General features: G+C 40.4%; 1 protein-coding gene across 3 annotated transcripts in view; it reads left to right on the top strand.

The window, feature by feature from the left end:
• Positions 1-27,148, top strand: part of LYST (lysosomal trafficking regulator) — a 169,502-nt gene that overhangs the window by 138,587 nt on the left and 3,767 nt on the right. For all 3 annotated transcript variants that reach the window (XM_038394616.2, XM_043511408.1, XM_038394618.2), the window contains exons 42-52: positions 2,553-2,709; positions 3,096-3,236; positions 5,099-5,316; positions 6,308-6,538; positions 8,302-8,491; positions 13,649-13,785; positions 16,298-16,396; positions 23,623-23,762; positions 23,950-24,047; positions 26,124-26,280; positions 26,530-26,601. In XM_038394616.2, coding sequence (XP_038250544.1) covers positions 2,553-2,709; positions 3,096-3,236; positions 5,099-5,316; positions 6,308-6,538; positions 8,302-8,491; positions 13,649-13,785; positions 16,298-16,396; positions 23,623-23,762; positions 23,950-24,047; positions 26,124-26,280; positions 26,530-26,601 — 1,640 coding nt within the window. The remainder of the gene's footprint in view (positions 1-2,552; positions 2,710-3,095; positions 3,237-5,098; positions 5,317-6,307; positions 6,539-8,301; positions 8,492-13,648; positions 13,786-16,297; positions 16,397-23,622; positions 23,763-23,949; positions 24,048-26,123; positions 26,281-26,529; positions 26,602-27,148) is intronic.

The following is a 27,148-nucleotide window of genomic DNA, read 5'->3' as shown; positions in this document are numbered from 1 at the left end:
TTTAAAAGTATTTCCTAATCTCCTAACATCAATCTAGTTTGAAAATAGATCTGATCATATAGAGTAGAACTAGTATTCCATTAGTGCTGCCTGCTGTTGCTACTGAGCGTTTGTTATGGTGACTGTGACTGGAACTGGGGTACCACTGAGCCCTCTGACTCACCAGCCTGGGCTCCCTCTCGCACTGTGCTGCTGTGATAAGCTGCAACGCGCTCCAGCCTGAACTTTCACCAGCATTCACATAGATAGAAACACACCCACCTGCAGTTACAGGATCTCTAACCACCAGCTTCCCAGCCTAAGACCCCAGAACAGTACTGTCCTGCCCTGGTCAAATCTGGGTTTAATACCCGGTCCGCCTCTCCCACAATGTGAAGAGAACAATGTATACTTGTGGTAACCAAGCAGAGATTTTCCACAAGCACTCTAATCAAAGCTCACTGGTTTGGATTAAAACATAAAATAAATTAGATTTTAAGTGATAGCAAACAGATCAGAGCAGATTACGTAGTAAATAAAACACAAACTAAGTCTAAGATACTAGAAAGATAGGATATGAACTAGCAAATTCTCATCCTGGCTGACAAAACAGGCGGGCTGCAGATTCTTATGGGACAAGCTGCGCTAGCTTTACAGCTTGGAATCCCCAGGTCTTTCATACACAGGCTAGAAATCTGTTTAGCCTTGGTCCAGCACTTCCTCCAGTTAAGTCTTTGTTCCTCAGGTGTTTCCAGGTGTCTTCCTATGTGGGGAGTGAAGAACTACAGATGTCACTCCCTGCCTTATATAGCTTTAGCATATGACCAGAGCCCTTTGTTTCAAAACTTGGTTCCCAGACTGGTCTGTGTAAAAATACTGACATCCCAAGATGGAGTCTAGAATCATATGGCCTGTTCACATGTCCTTGTAGAGTCATAGCAGCCATTACTTACAAGCTGTCTGGAGCATTCTCAGGAAGGCTCACGAGGGGGAGATAAGCTTCTCCTAAGGCCTGTTGTTTTCCCTAATGGCTCCTTGCCCTGAATAGGCCCTTCCCAACCAGCTATCTAGACTGAAAGCATCTTGCCGGGTGGGCGTTTCCCATGCATAACTAAATTTGAAGTATAGATGCATAGTGTTCAGATACAAAAATGATACATGCAGACAAATAGAATAATCGTATTCAGCAAATCATAACTTTTCCAGTGACTCCTCACATGACTTATCTTGCACAAAATGCATCATAATTATGCCATAACCATATTATAGTATTACTATGGCGAATATGGGGTGCAGTCACAGTGACCATGTCCACAAATGTATCTTGTTCCTGGCCCCCCATTAAAATCCATAGAGAATGACTTGATGGGGCTGGAAAGCATTTACACATGGGCCTTTCATTTAGATTTGCATCAAGATCTGGACTGTGATTTGACAAAAGTGTGTGTATGAACTCGTTTTGATTTTAAGTTTAGTGTGAAAAACCCACATTATGACACAACAATGTTCCTGGACAACAAGAACAGTATTTACAACTAGAGCAATATATTGTGTAAGTCAGGTGGTCCATTGCTTAAAAGCTTAAGTGTGCATATGCACTGTCATTTGTGGTTGAATTGATGTTTTTTAAAATGAAATTTTGACAGAAACCATTGATGTATGGCACTGTTTCCTCTTCATTCAATATTTATGTAAAATGATCTAACAGATTGTCAGTCAGTACATTGCCATGGTGATGTCAGTTCTTTATTACTAGATTGCTGTATGGGCTCAAGCATGTGAACCTGACATCCATATTTTCAGTGGCAGTTTCAAACAGATTTAGGAAAACCTCACTTAGGCACCTACTGAGATTTTTCAAAGATGCGTATCTGCATCTCTGCCTAGATATCTTTTTGTAAATCTAGCCCTAAGCCCTCTTTTGAATGCAAGATGTTGGCTCCTAAGTCACTTTGGCACTTCTGAAAATTTCTTTGATGGGATTTTTCTGCAGTTTTTGTTACAAAAACTCATATTTACTATCCCTTTAAATTTGCCACCCCTAAGGATAAGTTTTTGGATGGAAGAGTCAGGATTCTGTCTCTTTCCTGCAAGTTATACCTTTTTCTAAAGGTGAAAGGGCACCTAGTCCACACTATAGAAGTTGCCTATTTCTGAAAAAAGATTAAAACAGGTGCAGCTGAATTAGTGTTGAACGGAGTTAACTGCAGGTGTAGAACAGGACAAACCATGGTTAGTACAATTTCCAAAAACCATGGTTAATGTTTTGAAAGGTGTAACCTGAAGCATTGGAAACAGTTATTGGAATGGTCTCTTCCAGAAAAATATTGTGTGGTTAAAAATGAATAACTAATTACTTCAGACAGAAGCTATTTTTATAACTGGGGGAGGGGGGGAACCCCACCAGGTGAGGCTCTTTCCTCTAAATGAGAGCTTAAATTCTTCAGAAATTGTCTGGGCACTAGTGAAGTGCTGGAAGCACGTATCTCTTAGTATAGTATCCTAGCAATATAGCTTTTAAATAGCATGTTGGGTAAGATATGACACCCATACTTTACCTGTTCCTGTTCTAGTATTTGGAAGAGGAGTACCGCAAAGGAGCTAGAGAGGATGACCCCATGCCTCCTGTGCAGCCTTATCACTATGGATCTCATTACTCCAACAGTGGAACTGTACTTCACTTTCTAGTTAGATTGCCTCCTTTCACTAAAATGTTCTTAGCTTATCAAGGTAAGATTAATTTTGTTAAATATGATGAATGAAAAATAAAGTGAAATTATCAATTGTGGTAAACTTAGAAATCTGGCCTACCTTGACAGTGGACCCTTTTGAGGCTTTCAGAAAGAGAACATGTAGTACGTGAACTCTTTGTGCATCTCACAAAACTCTACATCTTCTAAAAATGTCTGTACATCTTCTATGATCTATTCCAAAAAAATCTGGTCTCTATGGCTTTTAACTCTAGATCTCACATGTAGCAATTGGGATCTAAATGTTCAGGCCTCAGCCAAGCAAAGTTGGTGAACTTGAACTTTTTGAGGTCACCAATGTGCAATTGGTATTGTATGTTTTCCTCTTGTCAGGGTAATAAACACAGTTTTGGTTTTTCCTTGCAGATCAAAGTTTTGACATCCCAGATAGAACCTTTCATTCTACCCACACAACTTGGCGTCTCTCCTCCTATGAATCTATGACTGATGTGAAGGAGCTTATCCCAGAATTTTTCTATCTTCCAGAGTTTTTAGTTAACAGAGAAGGTATGCGAGACAATGCCAAAATGATCTCTAAAAAGGCACAAGGATTGGGTCTCTGGGTTGAAACTGATAATTCCATGTTATGATCTGTTTTTTTTCCCCATGTTTTTAAATTGATTGTCAAGGGGAAACCTGGCAGGGGCCAGATCTTGAATATTTAGCCACAGAGGCTTAAGATTGACTCTACTGTTGCCACTTTTGTTAGTTCTGCAAGCCCAGACTTCATGCTTATGAGGTGTACTGCCATAATCTTACTTGATTTCAAGAAAACCATAAAAGTTAATCCAGACAAGGATGTTTGATAAATGTAGAAATTTAAAATCTGTTTCTTATAACTGAAAGAGTATCTGCTCCTTTCCATTGAGGGTGTCATGCTTCTGATAAATCTGTTGACTTTTTTTCAGCTAGTTACATTTTAGGGTTTCCCCAGGAGGCTCTGACAATCTGTCAGTTGTTTTGAGAGAGTTCACTGTCCTCATGCTGTCCTCAAGGGACTTGTGGCTAGATCCACAATATCCACAAATCCAATAAGGTGCTGGGTGCCAACAATGCCCAATAAAACCTTTGGGAGTTGAGGGCACTCAACATTTCACAGTAGTGTTCAGCACTTTGTAAGATTGAGTCTTTTTTATTGTTCATGTTTCCTTGTTATAATTTAAGTTTAACTGGTGGAGTTAGGTGGTAGTGACGGGGGTGAATGTGAAAGAGCGACTGACCATCGAGAATGGAATGGAAAGGATCAGTGATGCAGGATGGTAAAGGAAGTGTTTTACTGAATTAGTAGAAGACTTCAAGTAGAGAGAACAGACCTTCAGTGACTATAGCAAGAAGCAATGTTAGTGCTGAATATTACCCATTCTGGACCTCAGGTAGGGCTTTTGCACAGTGGGAATATCACACATTTGTGAAGTTTGTGCTCCTCCCTCCTCCTCCTCCTCTTCCCCCCCACCCGAAAAAGTACCATCTGTTTGAAGTTGCTAAGAGAATTGAAATGCTAGTAGTCCCAGTGGATATAGTGTACAGAGTGCATGTGAGACTAAGGTACATGATTCAATTTATCACATGGCTTTCCACATGGATATTGCTAGCCCACTTACTGCATATAATTCTATAATATAATTAGATCATTTCTACACCAGGGTCCAGAAGCATGTTATCACCTTTCCAGCAAGAACTGTGTTTAAGCACACTTCCCTGCAATATTCAGAAAAGGCCTATAGATTCACAAGGCTTTTGAAATTGCTGCTTAGCATGAAATGGGTGCAGATTTCTTTTTAAATATAGATCAACCAAAATTTTGGGAACTTTCTGGGTATCGTACAGAAAACACTTATTTTATGAGGTTTTTGGAGAAGATTTCTGCAGATAGTGGCACTGTGGGAGACAGAAGCTTTTTTGTTTTTTTGTAGCTTAGTTACTGGCTGATTCAAACTACCTTATCTGAACGTTTTTTAACACTGCTGGGTTCATTATGCTATTCTGGGAATGAGTAAGTGTCAGGACACCTAGAACTCTTGCAAAGGCCTCTTTTTTTGTTGTAATTGAAATCCTAAAATTGTGTGTTCTGCCATGTTGCCCCTCTTGGTTGGAGCTCCCCATAAACTTTCCTTCCCAGTGATGCATATTAAAAAAAGAACTGTTAGGTCGCTGGTGAAGTGAGACCACTGCTTATCTGCTGATAAATATTCTCATTGTTTTCTTGTACTGCCCCATCTGTCTGTAGAGCTGGGACTGTCTTTTTGTTTTGTGTTTGTACAGCATCTAGCACCATAGAGTCCTCGTCCATGATTGGGGCTCCTAGGTGCTACAGTAATATAAATGGTAAATAAAACAACCATATTAAACCCTCCTCTTTACATTTCTAGGTTTTGATTTTGGACTGCGTCAAAATGGCGAAAGAGTAAACCATGTCAATCTCCCCCCATGGGCTCGTAATGATCCCCGTCTCTTCATCCTGATTCATCGTCAGACTTTAGAGTCTGATCATGTCTCCCAGACAATCTGTAACTGGATTGATTTAGTGTTTGGGTATAAGCAAAAGGGCAAGGCTTCGGTTCAAGCTATCAATGTTTTCCATCCTGCTGTAAGTATCTTTTTGTCAAGTAATCTGTTAATAGTATAAAATTATTTGATCTCTGAGCTGGTTTAACCCAATTGCTTGGAAAACTTCCAGCTTTAGGCAAATTCCCTTGAAATAGCTAACTATCAAAGAACAGGAAAAAAGACTGAATATTTAAATGAAGAACTAGTGAAATCACTGGGCTTGTGACATGAAGGTCAATTATGTCTCTTTTTTAAATTTTTCCTGGGCTAAAGCTAGGCAGGGAATGGTCATACAATGTATGTCTACTTAAAAGCCTATTGGACAATTAGTCATTGTTTGCAATAATATCTAGAAATGCAGTATTTGTTTCCTCTTCCATCAAAAAAAAGCCTTTCACTTTGACAGATTGTAACGAAAGCTGCAGCAGAGATAAGTGAAGTGTCTGATTAGAGAGGACAAGGTTTGTACTATTCCCTCCTCCACAATCATAATTTGTGTTCCTTACTGTACTCACCTGCTACCCAATTAATGTCCCATTTAAGCTAAACCTACAGTGTCTTTAACTTCGGATCACAGAACTGGTTAAGACTCTGCATTACGCTGCAAAAGCATCTGGATTTACTCAGGACTGTGGTGAAACGAGAACAAGATGACTAAGGACTTGTCAATTTCAAAAGAATTCCTAAATTGTACATTTTTCAGGTCTCAAAATGCATTCCTTGAAAGTCTTAAATTTTAGCAGTGCAGCAGCCTGACTTTGTCCAGCCAGGCTCTCTCACTTATGGATTTCACTCACTGTAATTTAATTGCTTAAGGTAAAATAGAGTATTTAAATGTCAATCATATAGTCACTTGGATTCATGCTGGTTTTCCTTAACACTTTAGGGTGTAGTTCTGCAGTTCTGTTGCATCCAGAAGTCAATTACAGAAGGGCTGAAGACTCTGGCTCTAAGCTTGTGCAGTTTTAGTTGGGAAACTTTTTTCAAAGAGAACTTTACTTATCTTTTGTGTTTGCTGTTTTACATTTTAGACCTACTTTGGGATGGATGTTTCTGCTGTTGAGGATCCAGTTCAAAGAAGAGCCCTGGAAACAATGATAAAAACATATGGACAAACCCCTCGTCAGTTGTTCCACACAGCACATGTCAGCAGACCCGGCTCCAGGCTCATAATAGATGGAGAACTTCCCGCTGCCATGGGGTTATTAGTGCAGTTTGCTTTCAGAGAAACCAGGGAGCACTCTAAAGAAATAGTATATCCAGTATGTAATTTGATTCACAAGATTGCTAAATTAGCATTCACAGGCTGTAATTACTGCACCCTGAGGTACACATCTGAATAATTAAGCAAAACAGCTGTACCCACAGTGCATTAATGAAAAGCATTAGCAGTATATCCTCTGCACATTTTAAGACATTTCATGATTGTGGATCAGAGCAGAACTGGCACAATGACTTGCAATGCCCAAGCTTCTAGAGAAACTGTATGGCAGTGAATTTCTGTCCTTGCTGATCCTACTCCCAAAGTGTATAGCGGGTGGCGGTGGGGGGCGGAAGGTGCTGGACTGGAATAGTTTTCTTCCACTCTCTTCACAGTGGAAGGAGGAGATTTTTCTGCACCACAGAGCACCGGATCGTCTGTCATGCCTGAGGCAAATTTATTTCAGTGTATGCCCATGTGTCTTTCTGTAAGAAGTGTTGTGGTTAGTAAATATCTCTTACCATAGACTGAGCTTCAAGACCATTTTGAAAAATTTTCGTCTGATATTTGTCCATAAGCAAACTGAAGTAAAGTTTTTAAGCAGCCCTTCTGTTATAGTAGGATAATTTTATTCTCTTTTTTGAGTCAGTATTTTTCAGTACAACCTCATTACCATTCTTCTCATCCTTGAAATTTAGGAAAAACTAATGGAAAAACAACCACTCTAATTTCCATGTGTAAATACGCATGTGAAAGTTGCAAATTAGTTTTGTTTCTGTATTGAACAAGGTTATCAAAAGAATTACTTTATGGTTTCTGCCAGTAACCATTTAAAAAAAAATCCAATCTGTTGATTTTTAGTATACAAGTGACCCCCATAAAATATCATTTTGAACTTAAAAATATCAGGGCTCAGAAAGACTTTTTTTGGAGCTATACAAGTACTGAAATGTGAGCGAGACCAATAAATTCAGGACTGTTGAGATATGTTGTGCAGGAGGCAGTGAATATAATTCTTACATTAGATCAGTATAGTCCACCATGTCAGCTATCTTGTCTTTGTCAATATAAAATGCTTCAGAACATTCTAATCCCTAAATTGCACCTCACTGTTAATGCTATACCATGGGGGAAATCTTCTAATATGAAGTAATGCAAAATTACATTGTAATATATTATAATTTGCAGTATTTTATATATTAAAAAGTAGAATAAATTTGCACTGGTCTGTCTTGAAGCAAAGAGAATGTCAGTACTTATACTGCACTTAAATATTTGTTTGCTGGCTGGTTAGTTACATGCCTTGAATGGTGAATTCTTGGTCCAGTGTTGAGATATGTGATGATGGACAATCCGTATCAACATTTTTGTCTTGGTTAGCATTCTTTGTGGGGAAAATGCCTCATTCACTTCAGACACTTATTTTCTCTAAAACCTAATCAGGAATTTGGCCCATGTTTATAGAAATGGAAAACTGATGTTTCATCTTAGTGTTACTTGAACCCTGCAAGTTACCAGTTTTCTAGTCAAACCCGTAAATAACTGACTGAATAAATAAGTTGGCACAATAAAAGATACTATCTCACCCACCTTGTGTCTCTGAATAAATAGAACTCACTTGAAATTAATATCTTGGCATATAATGTTAAATTGCCTTTTTGCATAATTTTATTTTTCTTTATAACAGAGTAAAGTATAGACGCTGTCATATAAAGCACCACAAAACTAGGATCATTTATAGGAGTCTTTTATCTATAATGCACTTTTTCCTCATATAAAATAGCAGGAGTATTTTAATTGGCATTTTGTTTGTCTTTGTTCTAGAGTCCTTTGCCTTGGATAAAAGGTTTAAAGTGGGGGGAATATGTAGGTTCCCCAAGTGCTCCAGATCCAGTTGTTTGCTTCAGCCAGCCACATGGAGAAAGGTTTGGCTCTCTGCAGGCTCTGCCAACTAGGGCCATCTGTGGTTTGTCCCAAAAATTCTGCCTTTTGATGATATACAGCAAAGAGCAAGGTAAGGAAGCCCCAGAAATCAGTTTTGTGTTTACTCTCTACATATGAAATACTGGAAAAACTTAACTAGTTGCCCAGTCATAATCGTGCTATATTTTTATAGTGCCACTCTAATACTCTAGCTGAGTACTCAAGTTTGCAGTCTTATTCTGCTAAGGATTGTAAATAGAATTATTAAGCAGTTTTTAATAAAAGTGCTGGATTTCAAGAATTCTTTTCAGTTAATTTGGTATTTTTGTTAAAATAATTCAACTGGGAGTTTTTAAAATATCAGAACTCTAGAAATCCACAATTCTTCTTCGAGTGACTGTTTATGTCCATTCCACTGTAGCTGAGTGTGCGCCCAGTGCCTGATGGTTGGAGATTTCCACCCCTCCGCCCCCCCCCCCCCCTCCATGGTACCTTTCGGGACATGAACATCCTCTGCTGCTATATGCCACTGTGTGCAGGTATAAAGGGCAGAGCTGTCCACAAATTTCCTCAGTTCCTTCTTACCACCAATGACAGTTGTTGGAACAATTATAGCTTTGCTATTGTAAGTTCTTCCCTCATTCCTCATTAAAATATATTCAGTTCGCTTTGTGTAATTTCATAGATAGTTTAATTGGTAGTAATAATAGTTATAAGTTTCAGTTTTAGATTTTAGGCTGACTGGTTCATCTCTTGGTACCAGGAGTGGTACTGGAACCATGTCTCGATCTCCAGGATTCAAATCATGTCATTCATGCAGCAAACCAATGCCAATGAGTGACCCACACCACAGGTGCCTTAAGTCCTTAGGGGAGTCCCAAATACCACATTTAAAAAGGATTTAAGTGTTGCTCAAAAAAGGATGGAGTGGCCAAGCTGAAGTGTATTCTTGTGAAGGTAGCACTCCATCCTCCCTCGAAGCCATCCAGTTCAGAGCAGGCATCAGGCGCATTAGGTTTGGTCCAGAGTGCTCCTTCTGTTTCGTCTGAATCCAGAGCTCCATCACTGTCAGCAGTGTCGAGGAAGAGGCACAAGGCCACCAGAGATTTGGTACCTAACTCTCTACAAGATCTCCGGTACTGAAGCTTTCTAAAGGCAAGAGACCTGGGACGAATACTGAAAAGACTTTCCCCAAAACAGTCTTCAACTGAAAAGGGGTCATGGATTCCGAAACCAGAGCAAGATCCCTCAAGAGCAACCCCTGAAACATCTACTACAGCTTCTTTGAGCTATCCACCAGTACTACACGAACACGATGCGCTACCAGTACCATTGACACTGGCAGCATATACAGAGGGTAGAGAGCTACTTAACCTCCCAGTGCCAGTTTCCCCAGCAGCACAGAAAGTGTTTCAGATGGTACTGGCACCCGAGGACCCTACTCCAGCTCCTCCCCAGCTTGTGATACTGATACGTCCTACACTTTCTTGGCCTTGGAAATCAGTACTTCCAAGGGGAAAACTAGCCATGATTTCTCCAGAACTTTCATCCATGTCCTCTAGTTATCGCTCTCTAGTTGAGGCAGCTTCTGTTTCCCCCCACCCCCTCATTATTGGATGTCTCAGACTATTCCTCCTCTTCAAGCTTGGAGGTTGGGTTCTATGTGTCCCAGTTTAGACAGGGCATGCATCTTTCATTGGGGACTTGTGCCCGATGGTTCCTGCCACAGTCCTGGCAGGGGTCACATGATAAGGGACAATTGCCCAGTCAGGGATGGGTTCCAGGTCTATGTGGGGTCTCTGCCCTGTTCTTTAACAGTATGCCGTGAGATAGGCACTCATGGTTGTGAGCCACTCCAGACAGCGTGACACTCACCTCAAACTTATAACACCAGCGGGACCTCAGCAGCAATGGTTCTCAACCTTACTAGCCTTGTCTGTCAGATTTTCACTGACTCTCCACTCTAGATCCAGATGTAGTTTCTCAGGACCATTATCATCTCTTCCAACCCCAACCTGCAGGCTCTCCGTCTGAAAGTGTGGATGCTTCATGGCTAACATTGTTGGAACAGGCTTACTCAAAACGTTTGCAAAGAGTACTTCTAAATAGTAAAAAGAAAAGGAGTACTTGTGGCACCTTAGAGACTAACAAATTTATTAGAGCATAAGCTTTCGTGAGCTACAGCTCACTTCATCACGGCTGCTACTCTGAAACCTGTCATTCTAAATAGTAGAAAGACTTCAACTAGGATTACTTACTTAGCTAAGTGAAAATGTTTTTCCATCTGTTCCCACCAGAAAGCGAGCTCAGTCCAATAGGTGATGGATGGATCTCCTGTACCTAAAACATCAAAGTCTAGCAGTGCTCTGTCAAGGTTCATCTAGCAGCTATGACGGATTTTCATCCATGAGAGAGTAACAGATCTCATTTTTTTCCAATCCCATCGCTATCCGGTTTTTTGAAGAGGCTGGACAGAATGTATAGAGGTGCAAGAACATGCCCTCCCATTCCCTGAGATCTGAACCTGGTATTAGTAAAGTTAATGGGACCACCTTTTGAACCTCTCATGACTTGTTCTTTACTCCATCTCTCTGTGAAGGTTGCATTTTTAATTTGTCATCTCACCTCGGCGAGGGGAGTGGGCAAGTTGAGAACTCTGGTATTATAGCCTCCCTATATAGCAGTCTGTAAGGACAAGGTTTACCTTCACCCTTGCCCAAAATTCCTGAAAGATTGTTTCCAACTTTCACATTAATCGGGCAATCTGTTCGCCACCATTCTTCCCAAAACCTCATACTCTCAGAGATGAAGAGAAGCTCCACTGTTTTTAGACATCGGAAGAGCTGTAGTATTTTTACCTGGCCTGGACTAAATTGTTTAGGTATCATGATCACAATTGTTCATTGTGGTGGGGGACACTCAGTTTCCTCTTAAGCGTCTGTGACTTTCTGGGCACAAGTTCCTATTCCTGATAGTTGCAAAACAACAACTTGGTTGTCGGTGCACATTTGCTTCTCATTATACTATAGCCATTCGTTTCAGGGATGATGTCAAATTTGGGCTTGCTGTTCTACAGTCACTGTTCAAATTGACTTTGGGCCCACCTCCAGATCGATCTGCTTGAGAGTCCCCTACAGTGGAATGGGTATGTGCAATCACTTGAAGAAACTGTTACCTACCTTTCCGTAATTGTTGATCTTCGAAATGTTTTGCACATGTTCATTCTACTACCATCCTTCCTTCCCCACTCTATCAGAGCCTTTCCAGTAAGAAAAAACTGAAGTAGGTCGGGAGTCATTCCACCCTTTACACCTGTGGTGCATGGCAGCAGAAGGCATTCAAGCTGCCCCAGTCGGTACAGCTTAGGGAAAGAAATCTGACAAAAGTGCACTGGGCACGTGCTCACATAGAGTGGAATCACAGGTGCGTGCCCCCCGCCCCTTCCTTCTCCTGCTCTGCCCCTTCCTGCCCAGTTCCGCCCCTCTTCCGAGCGTGCCCCATCCCTGCTCCTCCCTCCCTCCCAGCGCCTCCTGCATGCTGTGAAACAGCTGATTGCAGAGGGCAGGAGGCGCTGGGAGGGAGGAGGAGGAGGAGGAGTTGATCATCAGGACTGCCGGCAGGAGGGACGGGGAGCTTGGCTGCCAGTGGGTGCTAAGCACTCACTAATTTTTTTCCATGGGTGCTCCAGCCCTGGAGTACCCATGGAGTCTGCACCTATGAGTGGAATGGACATGTGCAACCCCTCTTGAAGAATAACAGTTAGGGAAAGGCAGATAACTTTCTTTGCCAGCATATCCAGAGGAGCAGAATGTTGGTGAACAAGTAGATGAATAGAAGAGCAGGGAGGGAGAAGTGAAGAAATATTTGTTGGAGGGTGGAATGGAGGATGAGTAAGGGAAACAGAAGTAGAATCATAAGGCAGAAAGCTTTATCAGGTTAACTCAATGGAATTAAAGCCTATTGATACAAGTACAAATGGGTTTTAATAATTGTCTCTTGCATTAAAGCATTTTACTGGCCAGGATTTTCAAAAATAAGAGCAAAATTAAGCTCTGAAGTCCACAGGCACCTAAAATAAGTAGACTGTCTTTCAAAAGTGTTGAGTTCTCAGCAATTCCCACAGAAGCAAATAGACCTGGTCAAAAAATAGAACCTAATTTTCACAGAAATATTCACAAAAATTGTTTCCTTTTTTTTTCCCTTCCAAATTCAAAATTTCAATGAAAACTTTTGCCAAAATGGCAGACTTTGAAAAATATCAATGAGCTCTAATGCTCAGCACTTTTGAAAATCAGGCCACTTTATTTAGGAGCCTAAAGATGGATGTAAGAGCCTAATTGGAGGCACCCATTTTTAAAAACTTTGGCCATTATATTCTAGCCTAATAAAGCAAGATGCATGTTGTATATTAACTGTGGATTTTTATAAATAGCTGCCAAAATGATCAACTGTGTGTTCCCAGGTCTCTCATCTGTTACATGTGATGTGTAAGGAGTTCAGATGACTATATTGAAATGTGCCAGACAGGCATGAATTTGGGGACAATAAGTGTTTAAGTGGGTTTCCTGAGGAATCCCTGGCAAGTGGTTAATGTAAATTCCACAACCCCCTTTATGCAAAAACCCAGAGATTTGAAGCTACACCCTGAGGAGAGGGCCATTGACTGGTGATTACCTATTCTCAGAGATGGAGAATAAAGGCTTGAGCTGTTTAAAGAAACAGCTGATGTGTCCAATTGGGGTCTAGTTCCTGATCCATCTAAAAGCTGACATGAACTTGGGACCAAGGGAGCAAACTCATTTATGTGGTTTGAAAGATTGGCACCTACCAGAGCCCTATGCTGGAGTTGTGGGTGACCTCTGGTAAGCTTTTAGTATGTGTCTAGTTTTTTGTTTGTGTTTTCTGTAATGCTTTCCCCCTAAGTATATAAAAGCAGTTTGCTTTGTGAAAGCTGTTTGGTAATTGGTGTACACTGCTTTAGCTGCTGGAGAAAGAGTTAACCACAGGTGCCGGATCCCAGTCAGACCTGCTGGGAAATTGCAGTGAGGTGCAAAGGGACTGCAAGCCTAAACCCTCAGTCTGAAGGGAGAAACATATGAATCTCTGCACCAAGAGAGGTGGTGGTTGGAAGCCTAAAAACTTACGTGGGTACCATCAATGAAGACTGGAGATGGGGGAGGCAAAAGTGCAGTAACCCTGAAACTGTGACAGCATACTTGACACAAAACATATAATGCCTTTCCTGCAGGTGTGAGAAGCATGCACAGTACAGATATCCAGTGGTCAGCCATTCTGAGTTGGGGATATGCTGATAACATTTTAAGACTAAAAAGCAAGCAAAGTGAACCTCCAATAAATTTTATACAGAGTTCACAGTTGCACCAGGTAAAACTCTTTCAAGTATTTCTAACTGTAAAGTTAATGTATTTGTAAAAGGTGCTCTATATAACATCACTGAAAACTGAAATCTATTTTTAATAGAGAACATGTACAGCCTAGATAGTGATAGTGCAAATTTCATAGCCTTCCACCATTCCTGATCACCTGAACCCCAGCGCACCTCACCTTTATTTTGGGGAACAGTTTCTAACAATGCAAGCTTTAGCATCCATGCCCATGTAATCCTTAGAGTCTCCGAAAGTACTGGCAGGGTACTCAATGTGATGTGGACACGTATCCTGTGAGAACTAAGGTGGATCCTATATATCCCTTAATATATACCATCAGATAAGTGTCTTTAGTTGCTAGCAATCTTGTTCATGCTTGAACCAGTGACGTAGAGATGTAAAAAGAACAGGAGTACTTGTGGCACCTTAGAGACTAACCAATTTATTTGAGCATAAGCTTCTGTGGGCTACAGCCCACTTCATCGGATGCATAGAATGGATCATATAGTTAGATATAGATATCCACACTCACAAATAGAGAACATGAAAAGATGGAAGTAGCCATACCAACTGTAAGAGGCTAATTAATTAAAATGAGCTATTATCAGCAGGAGAAAAGCTTCAAAAACAGACTCCAATGAGAAACTGCTGAGCTTGAATTAATATGCAAACTAGATACCATTAACTTGGGTTTGAATACAGACTGGGTCATTACACACATTGAATCTATTTCCTCATATTAAGTATCCTCACACCTTGTCAACTGTCTAAATGGGCCATCTTGATTATCACTAGAAAAGTTTTTTTTTCTCCTGCTGATAATAGCTCATCTTATTTAGCCTCTTACAGTTGGTATGGCTACTTCCACCTTTTCATGGTGTGTGTGTGTGTGTATTTTCTTTACAAAAAGAAAAGAAGTACTTGTGGCACCTTAGAGACTAACAAATTTATTTGAACATAAGCTTTCGTGAGCTACAGCTCACTTCATCGGATGCATATAGCTCACGAAAGCTTATGTTCAAATAAATTTGTTAGTCTCTAAGGTGCCACAAGTACTCCTTTTCTTTTTGCGAATACAGACTAACACGGCTGCTACTCTGAAACCTATATTTTCTTTACTATATGTTCCATTCTATGCATCCAATGAAGTGGGCTGTAGCCCATAAAAGCTTATGCTCAAATAAATTTGTTAGTCTCTCTGATGCCACAAGTACTGTTTTTTTGCGGATACAGACTAACATGACACTACTCTGAAGCCTGTCTCAGAGATATGTAGCCCATTATCAGTGTCACCATCACCTTGTCCTTGAGGACATTCTTTAATATGTGATAATAAGGATTTCAATCGGTTCTTCAAAAAACGTGTAATGGAGTAGGGGGAGACAAACTGGCATCCCAAGTTTAAACTCAGCTGCACACATTTGCTTTGCTGATTAGTATTTCGCTTGTGTTTGTCTAGGAATTACTCTAAATGCCACATTTGTTTTCTGGGGCATACCCATTTTTGGATGAGCCCCTCCAAGCACTGCAAAATGCCCCCCCCCCCAAAAAAAACCCCTTCATATACCTTTTTGGTCCTCCTCCTTTTATTTCCATCCACCAAATATCCCTCTTTCTTACTTGTCCACTAAATTTCCCTCTTGAATCTCTCTGCTCCCAAAATCTGCTTCTGATTCAGCTCCTCTAGCCTGGCAGAAAAAACTTGATTGGATACGTCATCATGAGTATATAGAACTTTCCAAACAATTTGTTTCCAGGCTGAGAACAAGAGTAGGGAAGATCATAGGTGCCTTAAAATATTGGTATGTGTGGGGTGCTGAATAAGTGCCTCCTTGTTGGTTCTACTGTCTGTACAGTCAAAAATGTTGATTAAAGACAAAATGGAAAAAGTCAGAGTGAGACCCTCACCCCACACTGGCCTTTTTATACCACATAAGATTCAGAACTGCATAAAGGTGCTCTGAAAGCCCTGCATCTGGCTGTGATACGATTCTTGCAGCAAAGGTACCATGAAACACAGCAGTAAGAATATTTTTCCAAAGATCACCTTGCAAACCCTGATATAGGGCATCTGTGAGAGGGATGCATCAGGGATGGGGACAAAGCACACAGCCCTGGGAGGCTGCCATAACTTACACAGAGCCTTAGGACTGTCCACATTATGTCGCGGCCTCTCCAGCCAGCCGAGGATCAGGAGGGCAGAAAGTTACTTTAACACTTACCTCATCCCTTTGAGCTGAGAGTACTATGCTATGCATCTTAGATACACCACGTAATTTCATCCATAATTTTAACTCTAACTATGCAAAATGTATCACCTGCTGCAGATTTATTAAACTGCTTTTGAGCTTCCATTCTGGGTCAGGTATTTTTATTTATTGCATGTTTTTCTTAGGAAAGCCAATAAAAACAGATTTGGTAAAATAGCTAGGTGTAATGAAATAGAATGTATTTAAAATAGTACTTAATTTTCGCTGGCTCTTTTTTTTTTTTTTTTTTTCCCCTCCAAGGTAACAAGTTGTGCTTGGGTACCAGACAGTTGCCAGCTTTTTACAGGTAGCAAATCTGGTGTCATCACAGCGTATATCAACAGATTCTCTAGCAATATGGTAAGTATATCAGACAGAATTTATAATTAGGAATTTAGCTATTTACAGTATTTTTCTTTTCTTATCCTTGCTGTTGTTTACTCCACTTCTTAAAACTAGACTTGTGTTACTAAAAATGCCTTGTGTTTAGGGGTTTTGGTTTCTTAACTAAAAGAGGCTTTCAAAGTATCCTATCATACATTTTCACAAATAATTTAAATTTTGAATTCTGCATTTTAATAACCATTTGAATGGTGTCCAACTTCTCTCTTCCCCAACATCTGCCTTTTAAAGAAGCTTGAAAAATAAATGACTTTCCTACCCTATTTTACTTTCAAAGCAAATGCTGGTTTTTGTTGTGTTTGAGGACTTAGTTACTAGTATGTCAACATCAGGACTCCAGACCTTTACTATCCAAAGGAATAAATCTACTGTCCAGACGCAGACATGAAAGATAAGAGTGAGGGGGTCCCACTAGCAAACCTTGGGCACCCTGACAAAGGGGAAGGCCAATCTCTCTGGTACCTGGAGAAGATACTGGAGTTTCTGTCAAAGTGCCATGTCTGGACATGGCTCTTCTATCCACTCCTCTCTAATAGGTGGCTGATAAATTTGCATCTCCACCTTACCCTCTCTAACTGCTGTGGAAGGGAGAAGGAGATTTTTTCTCTCCAGAATCTTTTGTTTGCTATGAGGATTGCTAATCTACCTCTCCTGAACCCTCTGGGTAAATTCTTGTCTCCTTTAAGTCAATGGGAGTCTTATCCAACTTCCTGTTCCTGAGCAAACTTAGAGAAGCTAGCCAAACTCCAACTACAAGATCACCTTACTGAAGTTAATACTCTAGACATGGCAAAATCTGGATTCAGGCCAGGTCGTGGAACTGTAACAGCTTTAATGGCATTGATGGCTAAAGGGAAGACATCCATTCTCATTCCACTGGATCTTTCTGCAGCATTTGACACTGTCAGCCATGCACTACCTAAACAGTCTTGCCTGAGAGGTGACAGGGTCCACAATAATGCACTAAACTGACTTGAGTCCTTCCTTGAGGGACAACCCAATGAGTAGGGATGGAAAATAGTACCTCTGCCACCAGACCCCTCCCTTGTGAAGTCCAACAAGAATCAATTTTGTCCCAGTCCCTGTTGAACATCTACATTCACCCACTAGACAAATTGGTCAGATAACATGAACTCAAGTGTCGGTAATATGCAGATGACACAAAGTTCAAACTATTCTTCACTACATACAACTATATCACTGCCATCAAGATGGTGCAGTGCTTGGATGGGATCAGTTCAAGGGTGATGAACAAGCTGGCTGAAGTGGAACCCAAGCAATCCAGAAGTGATGCTGATGAGCAGAGGTAAGTACTTTGAAAAGTTTGCAATCGTAGTAAGATCTCCTTCAGTTGAAGGTGCACGTCCACAATTGGTCAGTTCAGTCTGTAGCTTAAGAGAGCATTTGACAGCTTGCTGACACTAAGCTGTTGCATACACACCATCTGACAGTAGACCTGGACAAGTAATAGATTTTTCATTTTGCTGGCATTTCCAAAAAACTGCAAAAACAAAACACTTTTTTTGGAAGCTTTCAGAGAATCAAAAGGCTGGGATGAAATAGTTTTGTTTCAATTTGGGGCACTTTTGACATAACACCTAGGAATGGGGTGGGTGGAGGAGGAAGCTGCCTCTTTAGGCCAATAGTTAGGGAACTCACCTGGGATATGGGAAACCCCTGCTTCAATTCTTCTTCTCCCTGATGTGGAGAGAGGATTTCAACATGAGTTCCCACCCCTCAAGTGATTGCCCTAACCACTGAACGGCAGTAACTCCTCACTTAACATTGTAGTTATGTTCCTGAAAAATGAGACTACGCGAAAAACACACACACACACACACACACACACACACTCTGCGTGTGTGTGTAAGTTCTAAACAAACAATACTGTACACAGCAATGATGATTGTAAAGCTTGGTTGAGGTGGTGGGGTCAGAGGGTGGGATATTTCCCAAGAAATGCCTTGCTGCTAAATGATGAACTAGCAATTGGCTGAGCCCTCAAGGGTTAACTTATTGTTAATGTAGCCTCACTCTCTACATAGCAGCAAGAATGGAGGGAGGGGAAACAGCATGGCAGAGACACACAGACACCCTGTGAGAGAGAGAGAGATGCGCATTTCCCCTTTAATCACAGGTTTCAGAGTAGCAGCCGTGTTAGTCTGTATTCGCAAAAAAGAAAAGGAGTACTTGTGGCACCTTAGAGACTAACAAATTTATTTGAGCCTAAGCTTTCGTGAGCTACAGCTCACTTCATCGGATGTTGAATGCATCCGATGAAGTGAGCTGTAGCTCATGAAAGCTTACGCTCAAATAAATTTTAGTCTCTAGGGTGCCACAAGTACTCCTTTTCTATTTCCCCTTTAAGTATGCTGACACCACTCTTAACTACATTACCTTGTTAAGTTAATCAGCAAGCTGAGACCGCAGCAGCTGCTGCTAGGAAGCTCCCTTTGTCCTGAGCCCTGTCGTGTGTCCCTCCCTGCTCTATGGAGATGGGGTAAGTGGGGTGCAGGAGTAGGGGGAAGGGGGACACCCTGACATTAGCGCCTCCCCCTCCCTCCAGCAAGCAGGAGGCTCTGGAGAGCAGCTCCAAGGCAGAGGGCAAGAGCAGCACATGGCAGTGGGGGGAGGGACAGCTGAACTGCTGGCAATTGATAGCCTGCTGGGTGGCTGCTGCACAGGGAACTTAAGGGAGTGGGGAGCTGATAGGGGGACTACCGGTCCACCCTGGTTCCAAGCCCCCACCAGCTAGCTCCAACGGGATGCTCTCACTGCAAGCAGTGGACAAAGCAGGCAGCTGCCAAATGACCTCATAAGGGAGCTTTGCACAACTTTAAACGAGCATGTTCCCTAATTGATCAGCAATAAAACCAGTTAACCGGAACGACTTTAAGTGAGGAGTTACTGTATGTCCTATTCAGGTTTGGTTTCTGAATCTTTCCTATTGAAGCTTCATACAAATAATTATAGCCCTTGGAGCAGAGACTAGAACTTGGATGTCCCATATCATATCTGAGTGACTTGATCATTAAGCTGTTTGTTTTAAACTGGTGAACTGGACAAAAATTTGCAAGTAACTTTTGCGTTGAGTGTAACTGCATTTTTCAGCAAATAAACTATTTCCCAAAAGCTTTGCCCAGCTCTATCCATATGTAATGCTTTCTATCATCTCCAGTTGGTTAGGAGTCGCCCTCCCATCCTGATGAACAGTGACCTGGACTCAGTTATTCACATCATCATCATTTGGCTGCAGTACCTAATTGTGGTATAGGTGGGCAAGAAGCCTTCAGTGCTTTGGAAACTCCAACTAGTACAGAACCCTGCCGCACACCTCAAGAACACTAGCTACCACAAACCAATCAAACCTGTCCTCCATTCTCTATACTGCCTTACTGTGGAACATCAAGTCCAGGTTCAAGGCCTTGATCCTTATCTTCAAGATGCTTACTGGCCTGGGCGCAGAGTATCGAAAATATCACCTAAAGCTCTGGAATGAAGATCATGATCAACAGCTTCAGTCTTGTGGTACAATGAAGCTTTCTATAATAAGATTAGATCCCATTTGTGCGGGAAAACAGAACTTTCTTGGGGGCCAGTAAAAGACTGGCACAAACTCACAGAGGAACTAAAGACTCTTGCAAACTGCAATGGAGCCCTTCGCTGCTTGTGCCACAAATCAGCCGGAGACCGCTTAGAGTCAAGCACCAGTGCCCTTTTATTTGCAGTGTCACTTCCCACCACCATCTATATACAGCTCCCTGGGGGATAGCTAGCTTCCTCAGCCAGCAGGAACCTATAGCCACAGGCTCCTCCCTTTCCTGTTCTCCCCCCCCATTGCTTCCTTCCTGCCAGCTTTATATAACCTCGTGGCTAATAAGGTCTGCATGTGTTTCTCCTCAAACCCTTAGGCGAGCCATACCCAGCCAGCCCCAGTTAATGCCCCTTTATTGGAGCTGGGCTAATGGGCATGGCCAGGACCTCCTGGCCAGCAGCCTGTTACACAAACCTTACCACATTGTTCTCTGATCTTGCCTTCTCTAAGGTAGACCTATAACATCCTATATTAAATAATTTAAAAAAGAATCCTTACCAAAGAATACTTACACTCCCCTGAACACCTTTTCCCCAGTGATGAGACTAACGTGTGACAGATATTAGTCATATCGCTTCATGCATTGATGGAAGATGCTTAGATACTAGGGTATAAAATAGACTAGAACTGTAATGGAGCCAGGATTTTGCCTTCTGTTTTAAGTCGTCTTTTCTGTGAATAGCTCCAGCATCAGCCTCTTCAGTAGTTCATAATTTTTTCCCAAGAAGCAGCAAATCGCTGACACAATTCTTGACCGTTCATCTTGCGCCACGGGGTTCTGAATAGCAGCACTTAAACAGACCACAGTATAGTTTTATGTTGCTTTTGCTTGATAAATCTAGGAGCAGCAACAGAGGCTTAAGTGCTCTCTGCAGATTGAGAAGGATTCCACTGCATCAAGTTAAAACTTTGCAAAAATTCAATGCTCAAGCCTCACACACATTAGGAAAGCCCACCCGCTGTGAGCAATTAATTTTTAAAGCCCCAAGCAAGATGAGTTATATTTTTGGTAACTAAAGTAGGAAATAAACTTTTTGTACAAAATACTTGTGTTTTAAAAATGCTAATGAAGAAACTAGCAGTTTGTATTTGACAGCTGTAAGGAACTTTGAACTCCGAAAGGAGTTCTTTGCTTTGTTCCTCAGGTGTCCTCTGTGAGATCATGTTTGCTGAATCCCTCAGCACTGACGCTTCTGTATACCTCAGGCAGCATGACCTTGCTGCCAATTTTGTAGCATCTGTTGTTTAGTCAGTTGCTTGAGACAGGGCTATGGGAAATGCCAACATGTTTACTAGCATCTGTTCTGTATTCAGCCCCCCAGCTGAGTGCTTTGGAACAGCCTATTATAAATGCAGTACAGGAAGTGTCAATCAGGGAAAATCTTCATGTGTAAATCATTAAAGCAAGGAAACAGGTCTGATGCTAATGTACAGACATAAGAGTCTAGAACTCTGAAAGCAGGGCTCTCTAGTGACCCATATCTCTGTGTTTTGAAAATGTTCAGACAAACTGCTCGTCTGTTACTTCTCCCGGGCATTGTCAATGTCTTGTAATCCAAAACCCACTGAAGTACTGTTATAAAAAGTCACTCAAATCACTACTCTTAGAAGGCCTCAGCCAAGAGGTTCTGGATGTTGGGCAAGCAGGTTGCTCCACCCTTTAGTTGTTCCTTATCTATCTGGGGCTTTCTTGCTAACACAGAGGGAAGCATTTTAACTTATTGCATATCTTTTTGAGAGAATAGATGAAATGGTATGGTAATTATTTGTATAATCCCTGGCTCCAGTGCCTTAACCACAGCCATCCAGTCTAACCCAGAGAGGGGGCATTTTAAATGTATGACCAACTTTAAATCAATTTATTTTTATATCTGTGCCACTTTAAAAATATTTTGTGAGTAGAGTGTTTATATCAGTGTGGTGAAGTGGACATCAGCATTGGAAGGATAGATGGAAGAAATGAGTTTTAAGAGATTTGAAGGAGGAGGCGAGAGCTTCCATGGCACACAGTACTTACACGTATGTTTCAGGCATAGAGGATGGCATGACAAGTCATAGTTGGATGACTTATTAGCACAAATAAATTATTTGATCCTAGAGTTCCATCCTTTCCCATTACTATCATTTTGTACTTTGTATTATGATAGTGCCTAGAAACTCCAATCCAGGATCAGGCCACATTGAGCTAGGGGCCGTAGAGACAAATAATAGAGAATCCCTGTCCCAGAGATGTAGGTGTCAGCAAAAGGTGGACAAAACAGACAAATTACATGGGGGAAGTGGAAAGATGAGGAAACAAAATAGTTTAGCAGAAAAATTAATCTTGGCTTGACACTTTGACCATTAAAAACCTTGTTTTAGTTCTGTTCTTAAAATTCTAAAATAATGGCAGACTTCTATGAATAGTAGATACTACATTACTCCAAGGGGATGTAGAAACTGGATTCTTATCAGCAAGTATTATAGTACACAGTAGGAAGATATGTTTATCGTTTTCTTGTGATTGGTTAAATGAAACATTGCTAAATGTTATGATTATTGAAGGTCAATCTTGTCCTGGCTGGTAATCAATATAACTAGTACAGAAATGGATGTTGCTATTTGTTGCTCAGATAATGACTAGCATATTGTAAGTGAAATCTATTACCAGTTCTTTCTCCTTTTCTCTGACTCTTTTCATTTTTTAGTAGAGCTATTGTATGCCCTATTTTCTCTTCCAAATTTCTAGATTGTTCATTACTGTGCTCTGAGGCAATAAAGAAGAGCTGTGGGAAAATTCATGGTAGCAGAGAGACGTTTACCTTTCTTGTATAAACATTATTCCAATCTCCTTGTACGCTGGACTTCTCTTAATTGGACAATTATAATTCTGATCAACTCTTCTAATTTATAGGCTGTTTTTCAAAAAAGTTTGAATTGCAATTCTTAAAACACAAGAACTAGCACTTCTGCTTAGCGGTTTCATCTTCTCTTTGGCATTTAATTTTTGACAATCTCTATATTAGAGCAGAGCTTCAAATTTCACACTTGGGTAAGCCCCATCTAAGGACTTGGCACTGGCTCAGTATGTTCCCAGTAACTTGGAGTTTTTTCCAAGTGTGTGTTTGTTTGTTTTTTTTAATAAAGTGCTGGTCATTGCCATTGACTGTCACTTGCTGAACTAGTTTTTCCTAATTCCAAAATGTTTCTGGCCCTCAACTCCCAATATTTCCTCTCCTGCCAGTCAAACTGAAATATGGAGATCTAGCTGCCATCTGTAATTTGAGTTACTGACATAACATATGTTTGGAAAACAACCAGCCACACACAACTTCTTCTCAAACCTTGTGTGTGAGAGAAGTAGGAAATATAGTGCCTTTCACAGCTAATGTCTTACTCCAAGTACTCATGTAGGCAATGTGTTTGCTTCTTTAAAAGTCCTACAAATAGCATTTGAACTGAAGATATGAAGCATTTAATCATGGAGTGCCAGTTCATTCCCTAAGATCTATACATATTGATCCAACTGAAAACAATGGAAGCCACACTTCAAAAACAATAAATAATAAATTGTGTTTAATTCAGGTCTCATTTTAATATTATTTTTCAGCATTCCGAGATAGAAATGGAATCTCAAGTACATCTGTATGGTCATACAGCAGAGATAACCAGCTTATTTGTCTGCAAACCATATAGTATAATGATAAGTGTAAGCAAGGATGGAACCTGCATCATCTGGGATTTGAACAGGTATAAATATAATTTCCTCCGTTAGCCTAAAAAGGCTTACTTTCTAACTGTGTTAAAAATCTTAATCTGAAATGATTATTTTACACTATTACTTTCCAACTATTTTAATCTTGTGTGAAACCAAAACTCAGTTTTGGTTTTCTGAAAGTAAACTGCAGATTATTTGGAGATCTTTTATTCTTTGTAGGCTGTGCTATGTCCAAAGTCTTGCTGGACACAAGAGTCCTGTGACAGCAGTCTCTGCTAGTGAAATGACAGGTGATATTGCAACAGTTTGTGATTCAGGTATGTATGGTATCATGAATGAATAACCTATCCACATTTATAGACTAGATTTAAAGATGAACTAACTTTCCCAGTGCAATGGTTTGTCATGTGACTTGAATCATTTGAGCAGCCAACTGATCAACTCAATACTATATGTATATCTTTTTTGTAGTTACAAATATGCAAGTGTGAGGTTGAAGTGATTGACTTACAGAACTCTCTGTAATATTTTGATTTTTTTTTTAAAGATTTGAAACTTTTGAGTCCTGAGAGATTCAAATTCTATTAAGTTCATTACTTTCATGATAGTAGTGATTTGTTTTCCAAGATATTGTATCCTCCAAAGGAATTTTACTTATACAAAGCAAAATTACATTTTCTAAAACTACAGTCTTGTTGGAGTATTCAGATGTTGTTTGATATATGCACTATATTGAGGCATCACATATGCTATATTAACAAAGAGTTTATTACCTAGTGACTCAAAGCAAACAGGAAAAGCAAGTGCAGTCTTCCTGTGATTGGAACCAGAAAAATTCTGTAGAGTAGTCTGGTTTTTTGTTTGGTGGTATTAAGGAAAAACCCTCCAGAAGAAAGTGTAGGTATTGTTAATGCAGAACCCTAGAGAGTTTGGAACCCTGCAATGAGTTTTTTCCCAGAAAGTCCCTGACTCTGCAGCCAAATGGCACAAAACTACTTTTTCTTAATTGTTCCTCCTCCTCACACATCCCAATCATGTATTTGGATAGTAAGTCAAATTTTCACATGGGCAGTCAGAAGTAGCTTAAGGTGCATGATGATTTGATGCTTACTGCCTACACACACTACAGCACTATATTTGTTTCTGTAAGAGGAGGCACACTGAACAGCACTCATTACCTTTTATTACTTTTTCTATCTTGTAGTGTAGTTAATGTTAATTTGAGGCTGTCATTTGGACAAAGCCTCTCTTTTTTTTTTTTTTTTTTTTGGTCTGCATCTAATTTTCTCCCCCATCAAGGGAGGTAGGCAAGATAAATAGATTAATTTTATAATCCATATGTCAACAAGCAGTTTGTTGTCCCAACATTTATACATACAATGTCTTGGTTCTCAGTGCCGAACCTGTCCTGTGAAGGAGAGGCTTCTAAGGTCTCTTCAGGAAGCTGCTTTCATTCTTCCTTTCTTCCTGTATTCCCATGAAAAGTGAAGTGGATCAAAATCAGTGCAAGATAACACAAGCAGATTATTATATTAAAGGATGATTGAAGGTTAGGACCTCTTGCAATTAGAGAAACAGGTCTTAGCATTCCAGGGGCAGGTCTGAGACTGAATCTGAGGCTTTGTCTACACTGCACATTAGTTGTTAATACTTTCGTTGCTCAGGCATGTGAAAAAAACACCCTTCCCAAATGACAAAAGTTTTAACAACAAAAAGCACCGGTGTGGACAGCACTTTGTTGGCGGGAGCCGCTCTCCCATCGACGAAGATACTACCCCTCGTTGGGGGTGGTTTTATTTTGTCTACGGGAGAGCTCTCTCCCAGTGATGGAGAGGTTACACTGCATGCCTTACAATGGTGTGGCTGAGGTGTAGACATAGCCTGAGATATTTGTCTCCTTTATCTCTACCGTTCTCAGGCCTTTTCTTCACTAGGAAAAAATGGTGTGTTCTTACCTTGTGTTAGCTAACATAGGGCAATTAACGAGGTAAAATCCTAGTAAAGACAAGGCAGTTGTAATGTGAACACATTAGCAGATGGACGTAAACCTTGAGAGAGAGAGATTACAATGTTTACTGTGACCTGCTAACATGAAAACTAGCGTTTTCAAAAAGTCATATTGGTGAGTAGAATGTTGTATAGCTTTCTTACTGCTAAAGTGCTACAGTTTATATTATAAATCATATTAATTTTGTGGGGCTTTGCCTATACAAACAATATGGTAAAAAGACAGAATAACTATGATACAGTATTTGTACAGTTTTCTGATCTGAGTCCGTTTTAATCTTTACTAAATTGATCTCTTGCTGATGTGGCCTTTAAAGCTAAATGACATAGGCTATTCAAATAGTCTATATAATCTTGTAATGTTCATGTTTTACTTTGTATTACAGTTGGAGGGGGCAGTGATCTGAGACTTTGGACGGTAAATGGTGATCTTGTAGGACATGTGCACTGCAGGGAAATCATATGCTCTGTTGCTTTCTCTAACCAGCCGGAAGGAGTGTCCATCAATGTTATTGCAGGGGGGTTAGAAAATGGGGTTGTAAGGTAAGAGCATACACTCTCCTCCTCAAGTTCTTAAAGTACTTTGCTGGTAAACACTTATAAAGACATAAAATCAATGTTTGTTTTTGTTTTGAGACTGTATGCAGTTTTAAAATCATGCTAATGTTCTGCTTTACAAAAAGTTGAACTAGCTGTTCAATTGTTTGCGGTTTCTAAAATTAAACTTATGTTTATCTGTAAATATTTAGGTTAAGTAGAATATGGAGAAAATAATTATTTTCTTTCTTTCAGGCTGTGGAGTACTTGGGACTTGAAACCTGTGCGGGAAATTACATTTCCTAAATCAAATAAACCTATTGTAAGGTAAAAAAAATTTTTGCTGCATAAAAAGAGTTCCCTTTAAAAATAAATCTTGACTTTTGAAGATACTGACAAAGGGGGGAAGTGGATGAAAAAACTATCTGAGAACAGGCACACGATCCTACCTAGTTCCCCATGAAAGTAAAATGAGCACAAATACATTGTAACATGACAGTAATAACTATTCTCAGCTGCTACCATGATGAGATAAACACAGACCGAAACTTGAAGGATTCCCTTGTGGACTGAACAATGCTTGCTCGTTTGTCTTTTAAAACAAAGTTCATATTTTTCCCCAGGATTTACATATTAACTCCAGATTTGAAATGGTTATAGTATGAGCTTCAGTAGTAAATGACTTGTATGGCTTTATTTTGTTGCTGTGCGTTTTTCCCCCTCACCCTTCCCCCCTGGCTGGCACAAAAAAGCCCAGATCCTGCAAACAGTTAAGCACCTGTGTAATTTTGCACACACGAAGAGTCTCATTGGTCACTTATGTAAGAGCTCCGCTCATGCCAAAGGGTTTGCAGAATTGGGGCCCAAACTCCCA

The sequence above is a fragment of the Dermochelys coriacea genome, chromosome 3 (assembly GCF_009764565.3).
Source record: "Dermochelys coriacea isolate rDerCor1 chromosome 3, rDerCor1.pri.v4, whole genome shotgun sequence".
Lineage (NCBI taxonomy): Eukaryota > Metazoa > Chordata > Testudines > Dermochelyidae > Dermochelys > Dermochelys coriacea.
This window is presented reverse-complemented; position numbering and strand designations above follow the sequence as displayed.